General features: G+C 35.9%; 1 protein-coding gene across 2 annotated transcripts in view; it reads right to left on the minus strand.

The window, feature by feature from the left end:
* PRKD3 (protein kinase D3) overlaps window positions 1-22,350 on the minus strand; it is an 82,123-nt gene that overhangs the window by 34,525 nt on the left and 25,248 nt on the right. For both annotated transcript variants that reach the window (XM_068564052.1, XM_068564053.1), the window contains 3 exons: window positions 3,627-3,765; window positions 1,966-2,097; window positions 998-1,155 (listed from right to left, as the gene is read on the minus strand). In XM_068564052.1, the coding sequence (XP_068420153.1) occupies window positions 998-1,155; window positions 1,966-2,097; window positions 3,627-3,765 (429 nt within the window). The remainder of the gene's footprint in view (window positions 1-997; window positions 1,156-1,965; window positions 2,098-3,626; window positions 3,766-22,350) is intronic.

Here is a 22,350-nt window from a genome sequence, read left to right on the forward strand (position 1 = left end):
TTGCCATTAATATACAGAAGACCAAAAGGGTTATAGAAATAACTAAATGTTAAGACTGTAATCTATAGATGGAAGTCACTTTAAGTAGTACCAAATGAATAGGTGGTTATTTCTTTCTTCCCTGATCTACTACATTTACCCTTGAGGGGTACAAGATATGAGGAAAAGTCATTGATTTACAAATAATCAGATCTGGGCTGAATTCTAATATTGCTTACTAATTTGCTGTGACTTCAGTCAGGTCACTTGACTGTTCTGAGTCCCAGCGGTCTCATGGTATAGAGATCTACTAATATACCTCACTGGAATATTAAGGATCAGTGATCAGTGGTGTCACTCAAACACTCATTCATTTATGAGTGAGTACCCACTAAAGTACAAGGTATGGTGCTGGGCATGGTGGGGCAAACAAAGACATGAGTATTGCCCTCTTTAAATAGATCATAAACTCCAAACACTATGATATTAAGGTAGAATGCCATACACACCATTAGGGAGGTTTGAAAAGTGCTATGTCATTCAGAAAAGTAACTTCTAGGTAAAGGGGAATCAGGTAAGGTAGCTGCTGAGCTAGGTCTGGAAAAAGCATGTAGGATAGATACCAAGAAGAGCAAATGTAGGGGGGAAAGGGTGTGTTCAGGGAATGATGAATAGTACAGACTGTCGGAAACATAGAATATATAAAGGTGTCCTAGTGGGGAGTGATCTAATCAGAGTTGTTGTATATTAAGCTGTAGTGAAGTGTGGAGACCAGGAGTCGGGATACTGGTTAGGGGGTTGATCTTGTGGTCCAAGTGATAAAGTTATCACAAAGTATACAAAATGCAATTCATGACTATTGGTAAGCCCTGTCTACAGTAATACATTTTAAGTTTCTTAAGTATAGGAATGTTACTATTTTTTAGTATATAACTTATGTTTTAGGATGATGTTATATATCCTGCAGAAACATAAGGAGTAAGTAGTAAAATGCCCTCTATTACCTTAGAATACATACCTCTTCAGTGGGAAGGGCTACATATTCATTCTGCAGGGGTCTTGGAACTGAGAGGCCAGGTCCTGGCAGGGATACATTTGACAGACGTCTCTTTCTTACACCACTACAGTTATTTGGAATCTTGAAGGCACATCGTTTATGGTAATTTAATCCACAGCCTAAATATATTTTAAAGGGTTAAAAAAAATTTTTTTAAACTTTACTATATAAGTGTGTACATAAAAAAGTAGGTGCTTCTTTTATTTATTTTCTCTGGCAGCAATAGTTATCCTAATGAAAAACCCAGATGACAAACTAAGAAAAATAGGAAACGTGTAGAAAGGTTATTTAGAAAGGTTAAGTTGGCTAAAGCAGTAGTTTCTTCAAGTGTGCTCCCCAAGGCAGCACCTGAGAATCTGTTAGAAATCTAAATTACTGGGCTCCACCACAGACCTACTGAATCAAAAACTTTGGGGATGGGGCCTAGCAAAGTACGTTTCAACAAGTCCTCAAGGTGGTTCTGATAAACGATAAAGTTTGAGAACCTCTGGCTTAAAGAACTTCAGCAAACTGTGGACTGTGTACCAAATTCCTCCTATGACATGTGAAAATTATATTAAATTCAAATTCCAGTGTTCATAAATAATTTTACTGGAACACAGCATGCTCATTTGTTTACAACCTGTCTATGGCTATTTTCATGCTATCAATACAACAGCAAAGTTAAGTCATTGTAAAGAGACCACATGGCCAGCAAAATTTAAAATATGTACTCTCTGGCCCTTTACAGAAAAAATTTATTGACTAATCAGAAATGTGCACCTGCATCCCACCCCCTGGTAACTCTAATACGGAATAACCATACCTCTCCAATTCTAAACCTGGGGTACTACCTAGTCACTGACCAATGATCTTGTTTTTTCATTGATGAGTACTGAACACAAATGTGAAATCCTATTTCAAATGAAACAAAAATTTAGAACACATACCTTCACATTTCAGTCCCTGACGTACCAATCCCCAGAGCATCTCACCACAGTAATCACAAAAAGTAGGAGCTTTGTAAGAATGTACATAGAGAGTATGTGGACGAATCTGAAAGTCTTCTACTGTGGCCAAAGCTTTTAAAAAAGAAAAATATTCAAATAAACCCTGTACTTGTAATTGTGATGAGATTAAGAATATTGACCATATTTATTTGTCAAAATACACAGAATCTTTTTTTTCTGAAAGTTTCATTTGACCATAAAAATAAATTATTTTCAGCAGCTAATATTGTGGTTTTCAAACTCTACTTTAGGAACTTCACCAACTTCAAATAATTTGAGCTCCAAAAGTAGGTCTACAGGTAGGTATTTTGACCTCCAAAAGCATTTTCTCAGAGTGATAAGATTGCAAATAATTGTCAGATTTATTTTAGCTAGTTAAAAACTATTTAACTTATAATGTACTGGGAAATAGAACACTAAAGTTAAAAAAAAATTGCGGAACTTAACATTAAGTTATAGCAATGTTTCTGTGGGAAACACACTCAGTTCTAATTTAGGATCCCAGGATACACTCTGTGTGTTCTCCAGAGTCCTAGTGGTTAGGATACTCTTCTCCCCTTTGTGGGCAAGTCAACAGCAGCAGACGCATCCACCATCAGACATCCTCTCAACACCACCTGTCAGTCATTAGTGGGTATCCCCGCGGCCTGATGTAGGGTCCAGGGCAAGGGAGGAATAGATGTGAGCATGACCTCTAGGGAGGACCAGGAGTGAAGCCCCTCTGGAGTGAAAAGAAAGACAAGGATTGCGATGTGTATAGAATTTGGGGTTGTGGTAGAGAAGATGAATGGGAAGGATTAGAGACTAATAGGGAAAGGTGATGGTCAGAGAGGATCTCAAGAACAGGCTGCAAAGATGAATTTGGGAAGAGGAAAAAAAATGGTGGCAGGGCTCTGGACTCTTGACTGGCTTTCCTTCCTTTCTTTCTCTTCCATTTCTTTCCTTTCCTCCCTCCCCTTCTCCTCTCTTCCTCCCTCTTTCCTTTGCTGCCAAATAAGAAGTTTTGCAGGCCTACTATATACATTCTTTGTTCCTTTACACTTCTCACTAACAATCCTGCCCACTTGTTGGATGAGATAATAGCAGGAGCTAAAGAACAATGGATGGCAAGAATGGGTGAGAGAGGAAAGGAGAGAATAAGAAAATGTCCACAGAGAACAAAAAAAGAAAGAGCATTATTTAAGTCATGGAATCAACCAGTACTGCAGTTTCCTCTTCCACATCTTCATTATTTCTCCTTTTTTTCTCATTTTCTTTTCTGAACCCTAATTCTCTTCTGTGCTCTTCACAGAAATGGGGAAAGGGACCAGAATTTCAGTGCAATTGTTTTATTTCTTTGACTCAAAAGATGAACACATTCCTCTTCTGGTTCAATTGATAATTCCCTTAGCTTAGTAACACTCAAGTAATTCAGGGCTTATTTTCCTACTTCCTCATCTGTGATATAACCTTCCTGAAAGTAAAAATCACATAGTAACCATTATTATAGATGAAAGAAGTAAGCAACTGTAGTACAAAGTATAATTGAACACAGCATTTAGTTAAATGCAAAAAATAAGGCTCGTTGAAAAGAAAGGCAACAAAATAAACGATTTACTTACCTGAAAGAACAACTTCTACTAGGTCTCCTTCATGTATTTCATCTGCTGAGGTAATCAGCTGCAAAATATTTTCTGAGTTCATGTCATGGCGAAAGAGAAGAATTTTGTCATACATGCCAAAGAATCCACACTCTGGAAACTGCAGGAAAATAGTCCTATATCAGTATACCTACAGCTTTCTATTTTTATAAGTAAATGTCTCAACCTTATAAAATAATTTTAAATGTAGTTTTTAGCCTAACATTATTTGCTAACAATTCTATTAATATCCAAAAAGATCAACCATGTGCTCAAGCATCCTGGTTAATTTGCAAGTTCAAAAATATAAAAGTAAGCAATATAAATAATCATTGATTATCTTAAAACATGTGTCTCTTAGAAGTACAGAATTTCTTTATTCAGTTACTGATGGAGAATACAATCTTGAACTTAGTGCTTCTCTTACAAAGCCTGAAAGATAAGCAGTCTTTCCTGTCCTCTAGAACTGAGCTTCCCATATGGTTAGCTACCAGCCACATGCAGTTATTTAAATTTAATTAAAGTTAAATAAAATTAAAAGTTTAGTTCCTCAGTCACTCTAGCCACATTCCATGTGCTCAATCACCACCTTAGCTACTGGCTACCATTTTGGACAGTGGAGATATAGAACACTTCCATCACCACAGTAAATTCTATTGAATAGTGCTGGTAGAAGATCAGTAATTCCCAAACTACAGTCACAGGAGTACCAATTCCTACATTTCTGCCAAATGGACCTATAGTTCCTAGCATTTATCTAATATTTTCTTTAATATACTCACTGTAATTACAAATACATGATTCTTTATGGTAGCTTTCTTTTCAAAAAATCTTTGCCCAGAGCAGGAGACTTACAGATCTGTTGATATATGCCCTATGTGTAAATATTTCAAGGCTTCTACATTTTGTGACTACATTACTGAGACACTTTGGGGATTAGTATACCAAGGACTAAAATATAAAGGTGTGAGTCTAAAATGTTTTATAGTTAATAAAGTTGTTTAAGAGACAACTTTAAGTACTTGCCTCAAAATAACTTTAATTTTTAAAACAATTTTTAAGAAGACCACTTTCTAAACTATCAGTACCTTGCGAAATGCTGCTCCAGATAGTTCTAATTTCTTTAGTTGATTTCAAAACTGTATTCTCTCACTGATTTATTTTGACTCCTCACAGAATATCCTTTAACGAACTATACAGTACGTCACTGTCCTCTACTGAATGGCCTGATATCTATCTGTCACACTAAACTGTAAACGCGTTTTTGCAGGGATGTTGCTGAGGATGGTTCACCTACTTCATATAGTAGCCCTTCTTTGTGAGGACCCATAAAAGACATTTCTCTGGTTGGTTTTATAATATGAACAATTTGATCATGTAACTAATCATGTCTTCTTGTTTACTTTGCCCACTGCAAAAGGCCAAGCCTAATTTGCAGCCTAATTCTAACATCAGTCTAGGATCTTATGGCATATGTTTTAGGTGCAGATACCAACCTAGCTTCATCTTATTTTGTGACCTTAATTTTCCCATTAAAAATTCTTACATGTATCTCTAAAAAAGTCTCAATTTTTTGGGAAAAAGTTGAATTTTTAAGAATTGAAAACAATGACTTAATTAGAAATTTTAAAGTTTATTTGCATTTTTAAAAACCTACTGAGTAAGTAATGAAAAAGTGCAGAAATATTTAGAATTTTTATAATGCTCATTCTCTTTTCAATTATTTGAGTTACCAATATTTATAAAACCTCATAATATGCTTTAAACGTATCTCTAACAGCTTAAAAATTTTCCATTGAAAAGAGTAAAAATATAGAATCAAAAATTATTTTCATTAAATTTTAATTTAAAATTGAAATGTTATTAAATTTGATTTAGTTATTATTAAATGAGAAAACATCTAATGGGGAGTAAAACATCCCCATAACTTAGCTGCGATAATCCTTAAGGATTAATAAAAAGGATTTCACAACCCATCCTTATAAAATCTCTAACAAAATATTTGTATGAATAAAACTCATTTAAAAAATTCACTTTTTAAAAAATTCACATCCTCTAAGTGTAAGGCCCTATGGTTTGTAAAGGTAAGACAGTCAGTCTTTGCCTTCCAGGGGCTTACAATCTAGTAGAAAGAGAAATAAAACAAATATATAACATGATAAGAGAAATGCCAAGAATGAAAAATAAAATTCTAGAAGAGGGAATAAAAACTTTAACTGGGAATGTAGACAATCACTTCAACAGTGATATTTGAGCAGAATCATAAAAAGAGAAGCAAGGTTTCCACGGGCAGAAAGTGAAAGTGAAAGGGTCATCATTGAGAAAGTACAAGGTAAACGAGAGAAGGTAAGTCAGTGGACCCTACGATTGGAGAATGAAGGGCGTGGGTAGAAAGAAGGCAAAAAAGTACACAGGAGCCCAACAGGGACCATACAAACAGAGAAGCTTGGAATCAACAGAGCTGGGTTCAAGCTTTGCAACCTACCAACTACAGCACCTTACATAAGCTGCTTAACCTCTCAACGATCAACAGGAATATTAACTTTAAATGGTTCTTATCAAAATTAAATTACTTGATGTTTATAAAAAACTCAGCACTATGATCAATAAACACTAGTGGTTTATATTATTCTATATCCAAAGGGGGAGAGACAAGGGGTTCCAGAGCAAGGCAGTAACATGATCAAATCTGTATTTTAAAGGGATAATGCTGACAGCACTGTGTAGCAGGAACTGGAACAAGAAGAGACAGAGCAAGCTCCTAAATAGAAGGCAGAAGCTATCGGCCAGGAAAGAGGTATCAGGGTCTGGATTTTACAGTAAGAAGATGGAAAGCAAGACAACAAGGAACACTTCCCTCTAGAAACTACCTCTGGTAAAATATATGGATCACTTATACTGTTTTGACCAAACTAAAAGTCCCCATAACTAAATAACTAAATAAACACATCAATGAGAGAGGAAAAATATTAAAATAAAAAATTTATGTCTTAGAAAAAATACATATAAAATAATCTTGATAAACACATGACCCAATGAAGTCATATTAGCATTATTAAGAGACTAAAGAGCAAACAAAAAGAATTATAGGGAGTATTAAGAATATTTATTTAAAATAAGCATTTGTGTACCAAGCTGGAAAGTCTTCAGTGATGACAAGGAATAAAGTAACTTTCTAGCAAATGTTTACACACTATATTCATCTATATAATTGAGAAATTACAGAATTCCAAGGGGGAGCAAATGTAATAACTAGCCTGTGAAAAAGAGATTTCTGCTATTCACAATTATGATCTACAGGTGTGTTTAGCAGGATATTTAGGAATTCTCTGAAAACAAGGGTCCCCACAAAATGAAGTAAAAGAAAATGTGGCCTGAAGAAAAGCCAGAGAGAATATTAAATATTGTCACTGAACATCAGGAAACACTGTGGCCAACCTTTAAAAATACTATGAATCTTGAGGCATGAGTATATTAAACATTTAAAAAGAAGAAAACAAGGAAATAAAACATAAACACACACTTTAAAAAACCTAAACAATTGTACTGAGGAAAAACCCCACAAAAAAACAAAAAATAAAACCCTGTTAATGGGCTTCCCTGGTGGTACAGCGGTTGAGAATCCGCCTGCCAATGCAGGGAACACGGGTTCGAGCCCTGGTCTGGGAAGATCCCACATGCCGCGGAGCAACTGGGCCCGTGAGCCACAACTACTGAGCCTGCGCGTCTGGAGCCTGTGCTCCGCAACAAGAGAGGCCGCGACAGTGAGAGGCCCGTGCACCGCAATGAAGAGTGGCCCCCGCTCATCCCAACTACAGAAAGCCCTTGCACACAAACGAAGGCCCAACACACCCAAAAATAAATAAATAAATAAATAAATTTATTTTTTTTTTAAAAAAAAAAACCCTGTTAATAATTATTTGAATATATAGGGATTGACTGTTCATGATTTTTAAAAATTCAGAAGTTGGTTTTCAAGCAAGAGAACCATTTCCTAAGACGATGTCTCACCTTTGGTCACACACTGGAATCATCTATGGAGCTTAAAATCACATCTGGTATTTTCACCCCAAGCATGGTAAAGCCACAGACATCTTTGCAGCAAGCATTTTTGCCACATAACTAATTGGCCATAAGGCAATTTTGCCATCAAAGATAAAATAACTGGTTGACAGTTTGGTTTCAAAGTGCATTAGCATTTCTTTCTTTTTTTTTTTTAACACCTTTACTGGAGTATAATTGCTTTACAATGGTGTGTTAGTTTCTGCTTTATAACAAAGTGAATCAGTTATACATATACATATGTTCCCATATTTCTTCCCTCTTGCATCTCCCTCCCTCCTACCCTCCCTATCCCACCCCTCTAGGTGGTCACAAAGCACCGAGCTGATCTCCCTGTGCTATGTGGCTGCTTCCCACTAGCTAGCTATTTTACGTTTGGTAGTGTATATATGTCCATGCCACTCTCTCACTTTGTCACAGCTTACCCTTCCCCCAGCCCCCATATCCTCAAGTCCATTCTCTAGTAGGTCTGTGTCTTTCTTCCCGTCTTGCCCCTAGGTTCTTCATGACCTTTTTTTTTTCCCCTTAGATTCCATATATATGTGTTAGCATACAGTATTTGTTTTTCTCTTTCTGACTTACTTCACTCTGTATGACAGACTAGCATTTCTTCTAGTTAGCAACATTGATTGCTTTATTGAGCTGACGAATGAGGATGATTTGCCCCAAGAGTTGGTTTCTTATTTTAAAATACACTACACATTGGAGGAGAAAGAGGCCGAGGGCCTTAAAGGTGCAGAGTTGATCCCACATTTCTCATACAATTTTGCAATGTCTACCAACAGACATGTGATACAAACAACAATGTAGAAGGCTTTCACAACACAATACAAAGCTCAGTTACAAATATGTATCCTAGTATTTGGAAACTGATACCTCTCTTAATGAAGGAAGAAATTTTAATGAAAAAGTACAATGCTGAACGAGAAGAGGAATGAATAAGCAAAAAATTGTGTACGGTAGAACAATGTGTGCACTAGGAGTGCTGACCCCTATGCAATCAAAAATCCATGTATAACTTGACAGTTGGCCTCTGTTCTGCAGTTCTGCACCCAGATTCAACTGACCACAATCATGTAGTACTGTAGTATGTATGAACAAAAGACTTGAATGTTTGTGACAAAAATGAGTGCAGCAAAGATGCTTAGGGAAAGTATCTGGAATGCTTAAAACAAAAGATGCTAAGGCTCTCTTCCAAGGTTTATGGTTAAGCTCTGGGGAACAGGACATAGACATCTGAATTTTAAATTTACTTTTATATTATTCAGTGTATTTATTATATATACGCTTTTAAAAAATAGACTTTTAATAGTTTGAGTTATAGAAAAATTGAGACAATAGTACAGTGAGTTTCCATATACTCCATACCCAATTTCCCCTATTATTAACATTTTCACTATGGTACATTTGTTACACTTAATGAACTAATACTGATACATTATCATTAACTGAAGTCCTTAGTTTTTACCCAATGTCTTCTTCTTGTCCCAGGATCCCATTTAGGATACCATATTTCCTTTAATTGTTGTATCTTCTTAGGCCCCTTTTGGCCGTGACAGTTTCTCTGACTATGCAGGGTTTTGAGGACCCTGACTGTTTTGAGGAGTCCTACTGTTCAGGTGTTTTGTCAGATGCCTCATTATTGGAATTTTTCTCATGTTTTTCTCATTATTAGACTGGAGTTACGGGTTTGGGGGAAGAAGACCTCAGAGGTAAGGTGCCATTCTCATCATATCACCATTATCAAGCATACCTACCATCAACATCATTTATAACCGTTGATGTAGACCTTGATGATCTGGCTGAGGTCACGTTCGTCAGGTTTCTCCACTGGAAAGCTACTTCCCCCTCCCACCAATACCATACTCTTTAGAAGGAAGTCACTATGCACATCCCACACTTAAGAAATGACAATTTATGTTCCCTGTCCTTCAAGGCAGAGTATCTATATAAATTATTTGGAATTCTTCTGTATAGGAGATTTTTCTATTTCTTACCATTTATTTATTCATCCAAATGTATTTCATATCTATATCTATATCTATATACAGATATAGATATATATCTCAGTATGGACTCATGGATAATTATTTTATACTTTGGGATATAATATATATTCTTTTAGAATATAATTTTATTTATTTTTTAGTAGGCAATTTATTCACATGGTTCAAAATTTTAAAAGTACAAGAGTAGAGGGACTTCCCTGGTGCCACATGGTTAAGAACCCACCTGCTAAAGCAGGGAACATGGGTTTGATCCCTGGTCCGGGAAGATCCAACATACCACAGAGCAACTAAGCCCGTGCGCCACAACTACTGAGCCTGCGCTCTAGAGCCCGCAAGCCACAACTACTGAAGCCCGTGCACCTAGAGACCATGTTCTCCTAACAAGAGAAGCCACAGCAATGAGAAGCCCACATACCGCAATGAAGAGTAGCCCCCGCTCGCCGCCAACTAGAGAAAGCCCGCATGCAGCAACAAAGACCCAACACAGCCAAAAATAAATAAATAAATTTATTTAAAAAAAAAAAAAAGTACAAGAGTAGAGTTCAAAATCTATGCCCTAGTTGCCCAGTGATCTCTGCCATAGTCAACAATATCGCCAGTTTTCTCAGTATCCTTCTGAATGTATTTTATACCTAGATAGTAGACATGGACATATCTTTTCCTCATTTTACACAAATGGTGGCATACTATAAACAGTGTTGTGTCTTGTTTTCTTTTCCACTTAGCAATATATTTTAGAGATCATTCCATAACAATATACAAAGAACGTTTTTATTCTTTTTTTTTTTTTTTTTTTGACAGCTGCATAGTTTTATTTTACCAGTTCCCTACTGATGGGATATGGGTTGAGGAGTAAAACTAAAGCCAAACAATCTTGAATTCAAATCCTGATCCATTTCACTTACTAACTATACAACCTTGGCTTATTTAACTTCAGTTTCTCCATTTGTAAAATAGTACCTACTCTGTAAGGCTGTCATGAAAATTAAATAAGTGAATATATGTAAACAGCTTAGAACTCCTGATATGTTCTGAGTGCCACATGAATTGAAGCTACTATTTCGAATCTTGTTATTACAAACAATACCCAGTGTGTAATCTTATATACACACTTTTTTCCATCTTTTGAGTATATGAGTAGGATATTTCTTAGAAGCAGATTTGCTAGGTTAAAGAACATGCACATTTGACATTTTTAGACATTGCCAAAATGGTCTTTACAGAGGCTGTATACCAATTTATACCTCCAAAAGTAACATATTAAGAATCCATGTTTTTTTCTTGATTCTCTTTGTGGTTGTTCACTGTCCTTTGTCTCAAGGCATTTTTTAATTTCCTCTTTGATTTCATCGTTGACCCATTGGTTTTTTAGTAGCATGTTGTTTAGTCTACATGTAATCGTTGAAATGGAGACTAAACAACATGCTACTAAAAAACCAATGGATCAACGATGAAATCAAAGAGGAAATAAAAAAATACTTCAAGAAAAACGACAATGAAAACACAACCATATAATATCTATGGGATGCAGCAAAAGCAGAGGGAAGTTCATACCGATACAGGCCTTCCTCAAAGAACAAGAAAAATCCCAATTAAACAACCTAAACTCCCACCTAAAAGAATTAGAAAAAGAAGAACAAAGAAAACCTAAGGTCAGCAGAAGGAAGTAATAAAGATCAGAGAGGAAATAAATAAAATAGAGATTAAAACTAAACTATAGAGAAATCAATAAAACCAAGAGCTAGTTTTTTGAAAGGGTAACAAAACTGACAAACCTCTGGCCAAGCTCACCAAGAAGAGAGGACCCAAATAAGCAAAATAAGAAATGAAAGAGGAGAAATAACAACCAATACCCCAGAAATACAAAATACCATAAGAAAATATTATGAACACTTATATGCCAGAAAAATGGACAACCTATAAGTAACAGACAAGTTTCTAGAATCATACAGCCTGCCAAAACTGAATCAAGAAGAAACAGATAATTTGAACAAACTGATCACTAGAAGTGAAATGGAATCTATAAATTAAAAAACTCCCTGCAAACAAAAGTCCAGGACCAGATGGCTTCACTGGGGAATTCTACTAAACATACAAAGAAGAACTTATACGAATCCTTCTCAAACTCTTCCAAAAGACTGAAGAGGAGGGAACACTCCCAAAGTCATTCTATGAAGCCATCATCACCCTGATACCAAAACCAGACAAAGACACTACCAAAAAAGAAAATTACAGGCCAATATCTTTGATGAACATAGATGCAAAAATCCTCAACAAAATATTAGCAAACCGAATCCAACAACACAGAAAAAGGATCATACACCATGATCAAGCTGGATTCATTCCAGGGTCACAAGGATGCTTCAAATCTATCAATGTGATACACCACATCACCAAAGAAGAGACAAAAACCACATGATCATCTCAATAAATGCAGAAAAAGCATTTGATAAAATTCCACATACATTTATGACAAAACTCTTGCCAAAGTGGGTACAGAGGGAACATATCTCAACAAAATACAAGCCATTTTTGACAAACTCACAGCCAACATAATACTAAATGATGAAAAGCTGACAGCCTTCTCACTAAAACCTGGAACAAGACAAGGATACCCACTCTCACCACTTTTATTCAACACAGCACTGGAAGTCCTAGCCACAGCAATCAGACAAGAAAAATAAAAGGTACCCAAATCAGAAGGGAAGAGGTAAAACTGTCATTACATGGAGATGACATGATACTCTATATAGAACACCCTAAAGACTCCACACAAAAACTAGTAGAACTGATAAATAAATGCAGCAAGGTAGCAGGATATAAGATTAATATACAGAAATCTGTTGTATTTCTTTACACTAACAATGAGGTATCAGAAAGTAAAAAAAAAAAAAAAAAGTCCCGTTTAAAATTGCATCAAAAAAAAAAAAAAAAAGGCCAGCCATCAAAGCAAAAAAAAAAAAAAAAAAAACACGGCATCAAAACAAACAAACAAACAAAAAACAAAAAACCACCTAGGAATAACCCTAACCAAGGAGGTGAAAGACTTATCTGCTGAGAACTATAAAACATTGATAAATGAAACTGAAGTTGATTCAAGGAAATGGAAAAATATCCCATGCTCTTAGATTGGAAGAATTAATATAGTTAAAATGTCCCTAATACCCAAAGCAATCTACAGATTTAATGCAACCCCTATCAAACAACCCATGACATTTTTCACAGAACTAGAACAAATAATCTTAAAATTTATATGGAACCCCGAAAGACCCAGAATTGCCAAAGTAATCCTGAGGAAAAGGAACAAAGTTGGAGACATAATCCTTCCAGATTTCAGGCAATACTACAAAGCTACAGTAATCAAAACAGGATGGTATTGGCACAAAAACAAACATATGAATCAGTGGAACAGAATAGAGAGCCCAGAAATAAACCTATGATCAATTAATCTTCGATAAAGGAGGCAAGAATATACAATGGAGAAAATGACAGCGTCTTCAGCAAGTGGTGCTGGGAAAACTGGACAGCGGCATGTAAATCAATACAGTTAGAACACTCCCTCACACCATACACAAAAATAAACTCAAAACGGCTTAAAGACTTAAATGTAAGACATTACACCATAAAAATCCTAGGAGAGAAGACAGGCAAAACATTCTCTGACATAAATTGTAACAATGTTTTCTTAAGTCATCTATCAAGGCAATAGAAATAAAAACAAAAATAAACAAATAGGACCTAATCAAACTTAAAAGCTTTCGCACAGCAAAGGAAACCATCAACAAAACAACAGACCACCTATGAAATGGGAGAAAGTATTTGCAAACGAAGGGACTGACAAGAGCTTAATATCCAAAATATACAAAAAGCTCATACAACTCAATATCAAAAAAACAAACAACCCAATAAAGAAATGGGAAGAAGACCTAAATAGACATTTCTTCAAAGCAGACATATAGATGCCCAACAGGTACATGAAAAGATGCTCAACACCGCTAATTAATAGAGCAATGCAAATCAAAACTACAGTGAGGTATCACCTCACACTGGTCAGAATGGCCATCATCAAAAAGTCTACAAATAATAATGCTGAAGAGGGTGTGGAGAAAAGGAACCCTCCTACATTGCTGGTGGGAATGTAAATTGGTGCAGCCACTATGGAGGTTCCTTAAAAAACTAAAAACAGAGTTACCATATGATCCAGCAACCCCATTCCTGGGCATGTATGTGGAAAAGACAAAGCTCTAATTCAAAAAGATACATGCAGCCCAATGTTCATAGCAGCACTATTTACAACAGCCAAACCTACTGTATAGCACAGGGAACTCTACTCAATATTCTGTAATAACTTATATGGGAAAGAATCTGGAAAAGAACGAATATATATATATATGCATAACTGAATCACTTTGCTGTACACCTGAAACTAACACAACACTGTAAATCAACTATACTCCAATAAAAAAAAAAAAAAAAAAAAGCCAAGACATGGAAGCTACCTAAGTGTCTATCAACAGATGAATGGATAAAGAAGATGTGGTTGGTAGATAGATAGATAGACAGACAGGCAGAGTGGAATATTACTCAGCCATAAAAAGGAATGAAATAATACCATTTGCAGCAACATGGATGGACTAAGCGAAGTAAGTCAGACAGAGAAAGACAATATATAATCACTTATATGTGGAATCTAAAAAATAATACAAATGAACTTATTTACAAAACAGAAACAGACACATAGACACAGAAAACAAACTTATGGTTATCAAAGGGGAAGGGGGGGAGGGATAAATTGGGAGTACGGGATTAACAGATGCACACTACCATATATAAAATAGATGAACAAAAGGGATTTACTGTATAGCACAGGGAACTATATTTAATATCTTGTAATAAACTACAATGAAAAGAATTTTAAAAAAGAAATATAGATACATACATATACATGTATAACCAAATCACTATGTTGTATACCTGAAACTAACACAACATTATAAATCAACTATACTCAAAAAAAAAAAAAAAAGTCTGTTTCTTCCACATACTGTTTTACAGTATTGTACTAGTCAGCTCAGGCTGCTTAACAAAATACCATAGTTGAGCAGCTTAAAAACAGAAATTTATTTTCTCATATTGCTGGAGGCTGGAGTTGAACATCAGGGTACCAGCATGGTCAAATTCTAGTTGAGAGCCCTCTTCCTGGCTTGCAGACAGCAGTCTTCTCACTGTGTGCTCAGATGACCTTTCCTCGGAGTATGCACATGGAGGGGGAGAGAGATCTCTTTCTCTCTTCCTCTCTTCTTATAAAGCCACCAATCCTACTGGATTAGGACCTCACCCTTATGATCTCATTTAACCTTAATTACCTCCTAAAAGTCCTATTTCCAAATATAGTCACACTGAGGGTTAGGGTTTCAAAATATGAATTGAGAAGGAAGAGGAGCACAGTTCAGTCCATAGCAAGTATATTATCGAACTTGTTGACTTTAGGTAAAGTGAAGTTGAGCATTTTTCACATGCTTAAGAGACAGCTATATTTTCTGTAAATTGGTTATTCATATTTGCCTATTTCATGGATTGATGATCTTTAAAACACCAAATCCAACCATTCCTCAGAATGTTTCTCTTTGTGTGGGAGATCCTTAATAAGGCCTGAACATATCAAAAAACATAAACAAAATCCCTGTATATTTAGCAGTATATATGTTGAATTTCTCAAAATGATCTGATGCCAGTAAAATACCCTATACAGAAAAAGAGAGCTTTTTCAAGATAATGGCTTGTTTTCCTAAGCCAGCCTCCAGCACAATAAAGAACAAAGGAGAACTTTTTTTCCCCTTTCAGTTGTATAATTTTTTAAGAGGAAGAAATATGCTACCAAACTAATGAAAATCAATTCTTGATTATATTGTGAATTTCTATTTTCAATGGGCTCCTTTCTATTAATCATTCCAGAATACAAGTCTTACCTAATAAAATGGTATGATGCTTTCTAAGTACCCTTTTCTCATGAGGGGGGAAAAAAAGCTGCTTGTAATAGGGACCAAGATTAGAAAAGCAGCAGAGGTGGTAACAAGCTTAGTAACTCTCAGCAATTGTCACTGGCTATTTATTTAGCTTATTCCTCTAGGGCAGTAGTTCTCAATTGGGGTGATTTTGCCCTCCAGAAGATATGTGGCTACGTCTTGAGACACTTTCGGTTGTTACAACTTGTGGTACTGCTATCTGGTAGGTACAGGCCAGGGATGCTACTAAACATACTACAATGAACACTCCACAGAACAAAGAATTCTTCTGGCCCAAAATGTCGACAGTGCTGAAGTTGAGAAACACTGCTCTGGGGAAAAAAGGGGTCAAGAATATAGAGGGACTGGAAAATGTGGAAGTAAGTTGATAATCTTCTGAAAACTAGACATGCCTATATTTCCTTCCCTAGCCTATTTCAGCCTTGATTAAAAGAAGAGGAAATGAAAGAAACAGTAAAAGAGCTAGCAGGGCAGAAGCAAAAGAGGCCTTTAGTTTGGCCTCTTTCCAAATCCCTCCCCTATCACTGTGCCAATGACTTCTCTTGACTGTGCAAAATGAAGTCTGTTCCCAGTCCATGTGGGAAAGTAACAGAACTCCATAAGTTATCAAATGCTCACCCCTTCCTTATGCACTCCCTTTGCCCACTTTAGACTCGTCTGTCTTTGCTTTTGCATTAAAGATGGTTTCAAGGATAAAAAACGGATCATCTGATCTTTCTATAACCATTCTGTGGAAGTTACTTTTTATGGTATTAACTTATACTTATCCTAAGTAAAAAGTTCTAATACTTGCAGATAAAATTCCTTCAAGCAACACTATATTTTGAGTTATTTAATGTTAACAGTTTAAAGTTCACGCCATTAAAATTCTGTCAATAAAATATGTTAGATGAGGTAGGAAGTTTCCAACTTTTTAATTCTACTTGGTCAAATACAATTTTTACATATTAACAAAACAGCTTCAGAATTTAACATTATCTGACATATAATTTATCATTATACACTTTTAAAAAAGGAATATGAGTTTTATTCTAAATGCAATGGAAAACCATTGGACTTTTTTTTTTTTTATTTTTGGTTGCTTTGGATCTTCGTTGCTGTGCTCAGCCTTTCTCTAGTTATGGTGAGCGGGGGCTACTCTTTGTTGCAGTTTGCGGGCTTCTCACTGCGGTGGCTTCTCTTGTTGCAGAGCACGGGCTCTAGGTGCATGGGCTTCAGTAGTTGTGGCATGCGGGCTCAGTAGTTGTGGCTCGCAGACTTAGTTGCTCCAAGGCATGTGGGATCTTCCTGGACCAGGAATCGAACCCTTGTCCCCTGTATTGGCAGGCGGATTCTTAACCACTGTGCCACCAGGGAAGTCCCACCACTGGAGTTTTACTGTACATTTAATTTACTTTAAAAAGCATTTTTAACTGAAGTATAATGAGTAAAGTACACTAATGTTAATTAGAAGATAGGTAACTCTACATCCCCTACCCCATGTAAGCACCACCCAGATCAAGATATAGAACATTTCCAGCAGCACAGGGTTTTTTTATGTTCACTTAATTTGAAAGGTTGAATACTAAAGTCATTTGATGCCAAGTAAATCTTCACAGTAAGTCTTTCTAATAATAAACCAGATCATAGTAAATAACCTCCAAGAAGGCAAGGGCAATCTCTTTTCAATGTTCCCTACTGAATGCCCAGCACCTAGAACTTAGTATCTAACAGGCACTTAACTGAAAAAAGTTGCCTACCGAGCAAAGGTAAACTAATTTAACACTAAAATATTTCTCAGAAACAAATATAATTATTACTTTAACATCACTTTTTAGGAAAGTATTTAATTGAAGAGAAGAATTTCAAGGACTCTGTTTCTAGACACAGATAGAAGGCACTAAAGTCTAGATGAGCCAATGAGAAAATTCAATGTGGACTCTGAATCTCATCATTAATCTCCAACAGGATTTTCTGAATATGGCATTCCAGAGGAGTTGCTTCATTTAATACCATTTTCTTTGACACAATCCAAAACAACCTTTTTTTCATTTTATTTTTTCTTTGTTTTTCAGTTAGTTCTGATTATCTTTAATTCAAACTTCTTGGAACTTTCTATTCTAGCCAAGGTCTTAACCTGAATACCCAGCAGAATTAAAAAAAAAAAATCCTTCTTCCAGTTTGAGGATCCAGATTAGTTAGTGGTTGCCTGACACTGTTTTGCCAAGACAAAAAAATGTAGGGATAGGGTAAAGAGTAGCATGTCACCTAGCGACTGCAACACAGCTGTAGTGGAAAGAACCGGGGGGAAAAAAAACAGAATGACAACTGGTTTCTAGAACACAAAAAATACAGCTGGGGCTTTCACTCTATTTTGGCAGGACCTGAAAATTACACCATGTCTGCAGAGACAATGTATTCAGTCAAAGAAGAGACCAAGATCCTCCTAAATTAGGATACATAAAGAGCCTTCAGGTCTAGTGTCATGTAAATGGTCAAAACTAAAAACAAATGTTTTAAATCAGTTAAAAGCAAACAGTCAGCTTTAGTTAGAATCATTTCAATTTCAGTAAACATCATTATAGCTTAAAATGAATTGCTGTCTGCCAATTTCCTCTCCTACTCCAATTACATCTACTATCTCCATTCAGCAAACACAATAGCAGTAGCATTATAGTGGTATTTCTAAGCCTCTTGGCAATGTGAAAGCAAGGTAAGAAGCTAACATTCATTGAGTGTAATAGTTGCTATGCATCAAGCATTACGCAAAGCACTTGACATAGGCTATCTCATTTAATTTCCTCAAAATTCCTAAAACAAGTAACCCCACTCCTCTATTAAGTGAATATTTCAACTCTATTTTTAAGTTTGTTATATGCTAAATACTAAAATCAAAGGGCAAGAGTAAAGCAAAGTTACCGTCACATGTATAGCATGAATGCTATACATGCTTTGGTATTTACTAAAATTTCAAGACCACTACAGGATCAATGGTCTTTCCAGATTTCAAGAGATTTTAAAACCATGAATATTACTATTTTCAAGGTACTACTTATGTGCCAGACGATGTATTAAGGGCTTTATATTTTAACATTGAGGTAGGTATTATGACCCTTGCGTTACTAATCAGGATTAGAAGTCAAATGACGGAAGAAAGGATCTATAATCACAAAAAATAAGAAAGTTACAGAATCAAAATCTTAACCTGCATCTGTCTCTTTGATTTGAAAACACTGTTACCTCTTTCTTGGATTACTATTATCTTTTAAAAATACACACCAATAACAAAAAATAACAGGACAGATTTAAATGCTAATGTAATTTTGACACTGGGAATCCATGCATGAACACTCTCTTCTTAGATGGGCAAGGCATGCTCCCTCAGTTTTGATTTGCTCATTGTAATCTGACTCTCTGGTAGTGGCCTCCTAGCAGAGATCTGATCAGCCAATTCTGCTCGGCTCAATCCCACTTCTACCTACTGCTCAGAGAGTCTGCCTTCTTGTTCTCCTGAATGCCAGTTCTACCAGTTCTTTGGATTTCATCAGTATAAAAAACACTCCCTTCAGCTTATAAACTTCTAGAAGGCAGAGATCCCGTGTGTTGTTAAGTCTGCTTTATAAACCAATACGAAGATACAGAAATCTAATATACACAGGTTAAAAACTTCCTTCCATTGTTTAACTATATCCATATTCATAATGGAAACTGTGTAATATTCTTAAAACAAACACACCCAAGCCAAACTGGAAATCCTATTTTAAAACTCTCAAGCTACAATTCACATCTAGAAGACATTGATTATCACTAATTTACTAAGACCCTACAATATTACTAACAGAAGTTTTCGATTTCTCCAAACTCATAAATTCGATTTCTATATAGTTTAACTCAGGGTTTTTCAACAACTTCAGCACTACTGGCATTTTGGACCAGATAATTCTTTGCTGGGATGGGGGGTGGGCTGGGCAGGTGGACTCTCCCATGCACTGCAGCAGCCTCCCTGCCCTCTACCCACTAGATGCCAGTAGCACTTCCTCTCCCCCTAGCTGAGACAACCAAAACAAAACAAAACAAAAACAAAACGTCTCCAGCCACTGCCCAGTGTTCCCTGGGCGGGGGGGTGGGGGGGTGGTGGTGTCAACCCAGTTGAGACCTACTGTTTTAATTTAATCTTATATGTTAAAATTAGATACTGGGGCTGTAGTATTTGCCAATAAAATTGTCTTAATCTACATTCTTACAAGGAATAAGGATGAAGTTCACTGGTATTCTCAGAGTGAATAAGTTAAAGAATTTCAGAGTCTTCTAGAAGAACCTGGCCTTTTGCACAATCCCAGAAAGAGCCCTAGAAACTAAATATCTGACCATCTAAACTAGTGGGAGCAGGCTGGGCAAAGTTAAGGCGCTGATACATGATACAGGATGGAAAAGAATACTGGTGCTTATCCGCTCATTCCTTTTTCTTTGTGGCTCTAACTATACGTTATTTCATCAAGGGAAGTAATTAGCACCACAGATTAATTGCAGTATCATGTTTTTAGCAGTAAAAGCAGGTAGAATGTGTCTTTTAACAAATGTCTACTGAGTATAACGCATTTGGAAGGATAGAAAGAGGAGTAAAACAGAACCAACCTCAATGTAACATAAATGTTGGAAGCATTTCAAATTTTCAAAAAAAGGAAGCTAACTTTTTGGCTTAAGCTAAAGACAACAACAACAACAAAAGAAACTCCACCCACTCCACCCTCAGGATGTGTCATGAAACTGGACTGAATTCAAAGAGTGACCACTTTTGGTCACATCCAAGTTTTAAGCAAAGTTCAACAATCAATGATTTGCTGGTTACAGAGATATATTCTTTGGGGGGGAAAAAAATCTCAGTGTATATGTTTTATATTATATGTGTTAGTTAGAAATTGATCCAGTTTTTAACTTTTATAAGCCTGGAATCATTGATTGTTCTCTATTTCTATGAGGTTTTACCATACCCTGACCTATAATGGAAATACCAATCACACTTTTCCCCTAATTGAGCACATAATACCTAATGTTTATTTATTACTACTACTTTGAACATTTTCCCACATGCTTGTTTACTAATTTAATATCTTTGTGAAATATATTTTTTTATCAATTGACCAAATATTTAGAGACCAGTGTTTTTCTTACAAATATATGAGCTCTTTACAGAATAGATATTAACCTTATATAATACTTGTTGTAGTATTTCCCCCATCTTATTTCTGTTTTTATTATTCTTACATATGTAAATATTACACTTGGAATATTCAAATCTGCAAACTGTTCTTTTCCCTTTTGTTCCCTTTTATTGTTTTGAAAGTGAGATACCCACTCTCTAAGTTTGATAAATATTCAATTCTACTTTATTCTAATTTTCCTTTGATTTGAATGTTCATATGTAACCTTTAAATCCTCTGAAATTTATCTTGGTGTCAGGTATTAAGTGGAGGTCTATGTTTATGGCCCTTCAACTGCTTAATGAGTTTTCTAAACACAAATTTCTGAAAAATGATTCCTTTTTTTTCCTCATGCCTCCCTTGGCATGTACCTAAAATGTGCTATGGATCTATTACTGTTTTTAGCAGTATTTGGTTTCAGTTATTGTAGTTTTTCTCTTCCCTTTCTCTCTTATTTTTCAGATTTTTAACTTAATGCTTTTGACTACTTTTTCTCCCAGATAAACTTTAGAAAAACATTGTCAGAGTAAAAAGAATCCCAATAACATTCTGAATGGAAAAAATAATTTAAATTGGGGAGTAAAAATTATATACTATCAGTCTTCCTTTTCAGGAACATGATACTACATCTATTTCACAAAGTCTTTTTCTTAAATATTTCACAAAAATTTTTAATTTTATTTGTAGTTGTATTCATTTATTTCTTAAGATAATTATCAATAAATACTTTTAATCACTTTTTCCCTAATGGAAATATTTATGTACTCTTGGTTAGTTTTCATGTCCCTCTTGTGATATCAAAAGATCTTACATAGTTTCAATGAACGCTCCTCTCCCTATACCTTTATAGTTGCTCTATAGGCTCTTTCTGGCAGTTCAGTCCTTGGGAATATTCATACAATAAGGAATATCTCAATTCCATTATATTAGATGTAATAGCCTAAGGGTATAGAAATACAGAAAAAGCATGTTTGCTCACTTACTGCTCAACAATAGTAACTAACTAGTTAAATCAGTTGAACTCAAAATTATATGATTCTGAAAACACACCTGTAATCACATTAATCTAAAGAAACTAATCCCCTGAGGAATATATTACCATATTGAAGACGAAAGTCACAGGTTTGGGCTTCCCTGGTGGCGCAGTGGTTGAGAGTCTGCCTGCCAATGCAGGGGACCCGGGTTCGAGCCCTGGTCTGGGAAGATCCCACATGCCGCGGAGCAACTGGGCCCGTGAGCCACAACTACTGAGCCTGCGCGTCTGGAGCCTGTGCTCCGCAACAAGAGAGGCCGCGACAGTGAGAGGCCCGCGCACCGCGCGATGAAGAGTGGCCCCCGCTTGCCACAACTAGAGAAAGCCCTCGCACAGAAACGAAGACCCAACACAGCCAAAAAATAATAATAATAATAAAAAATTTAAAAAAAAAAA

Source organism: Eschrichtius robustus, chromosome 15 (assembly GCF_028021215.1).
Source record: "Eschrichtius robustus isolate mEscRob2 chromosome 15, mEscRob2.pri, whole genome shotgun sequence".
Taxonomy (NCBI): domain Eukaryota; kingdom Metazoa; phylum Chordata; class Mammalia; order Artiodactyla; family Eschrichtiidae; genus Eschrichtius; species Eschrichtius robustus.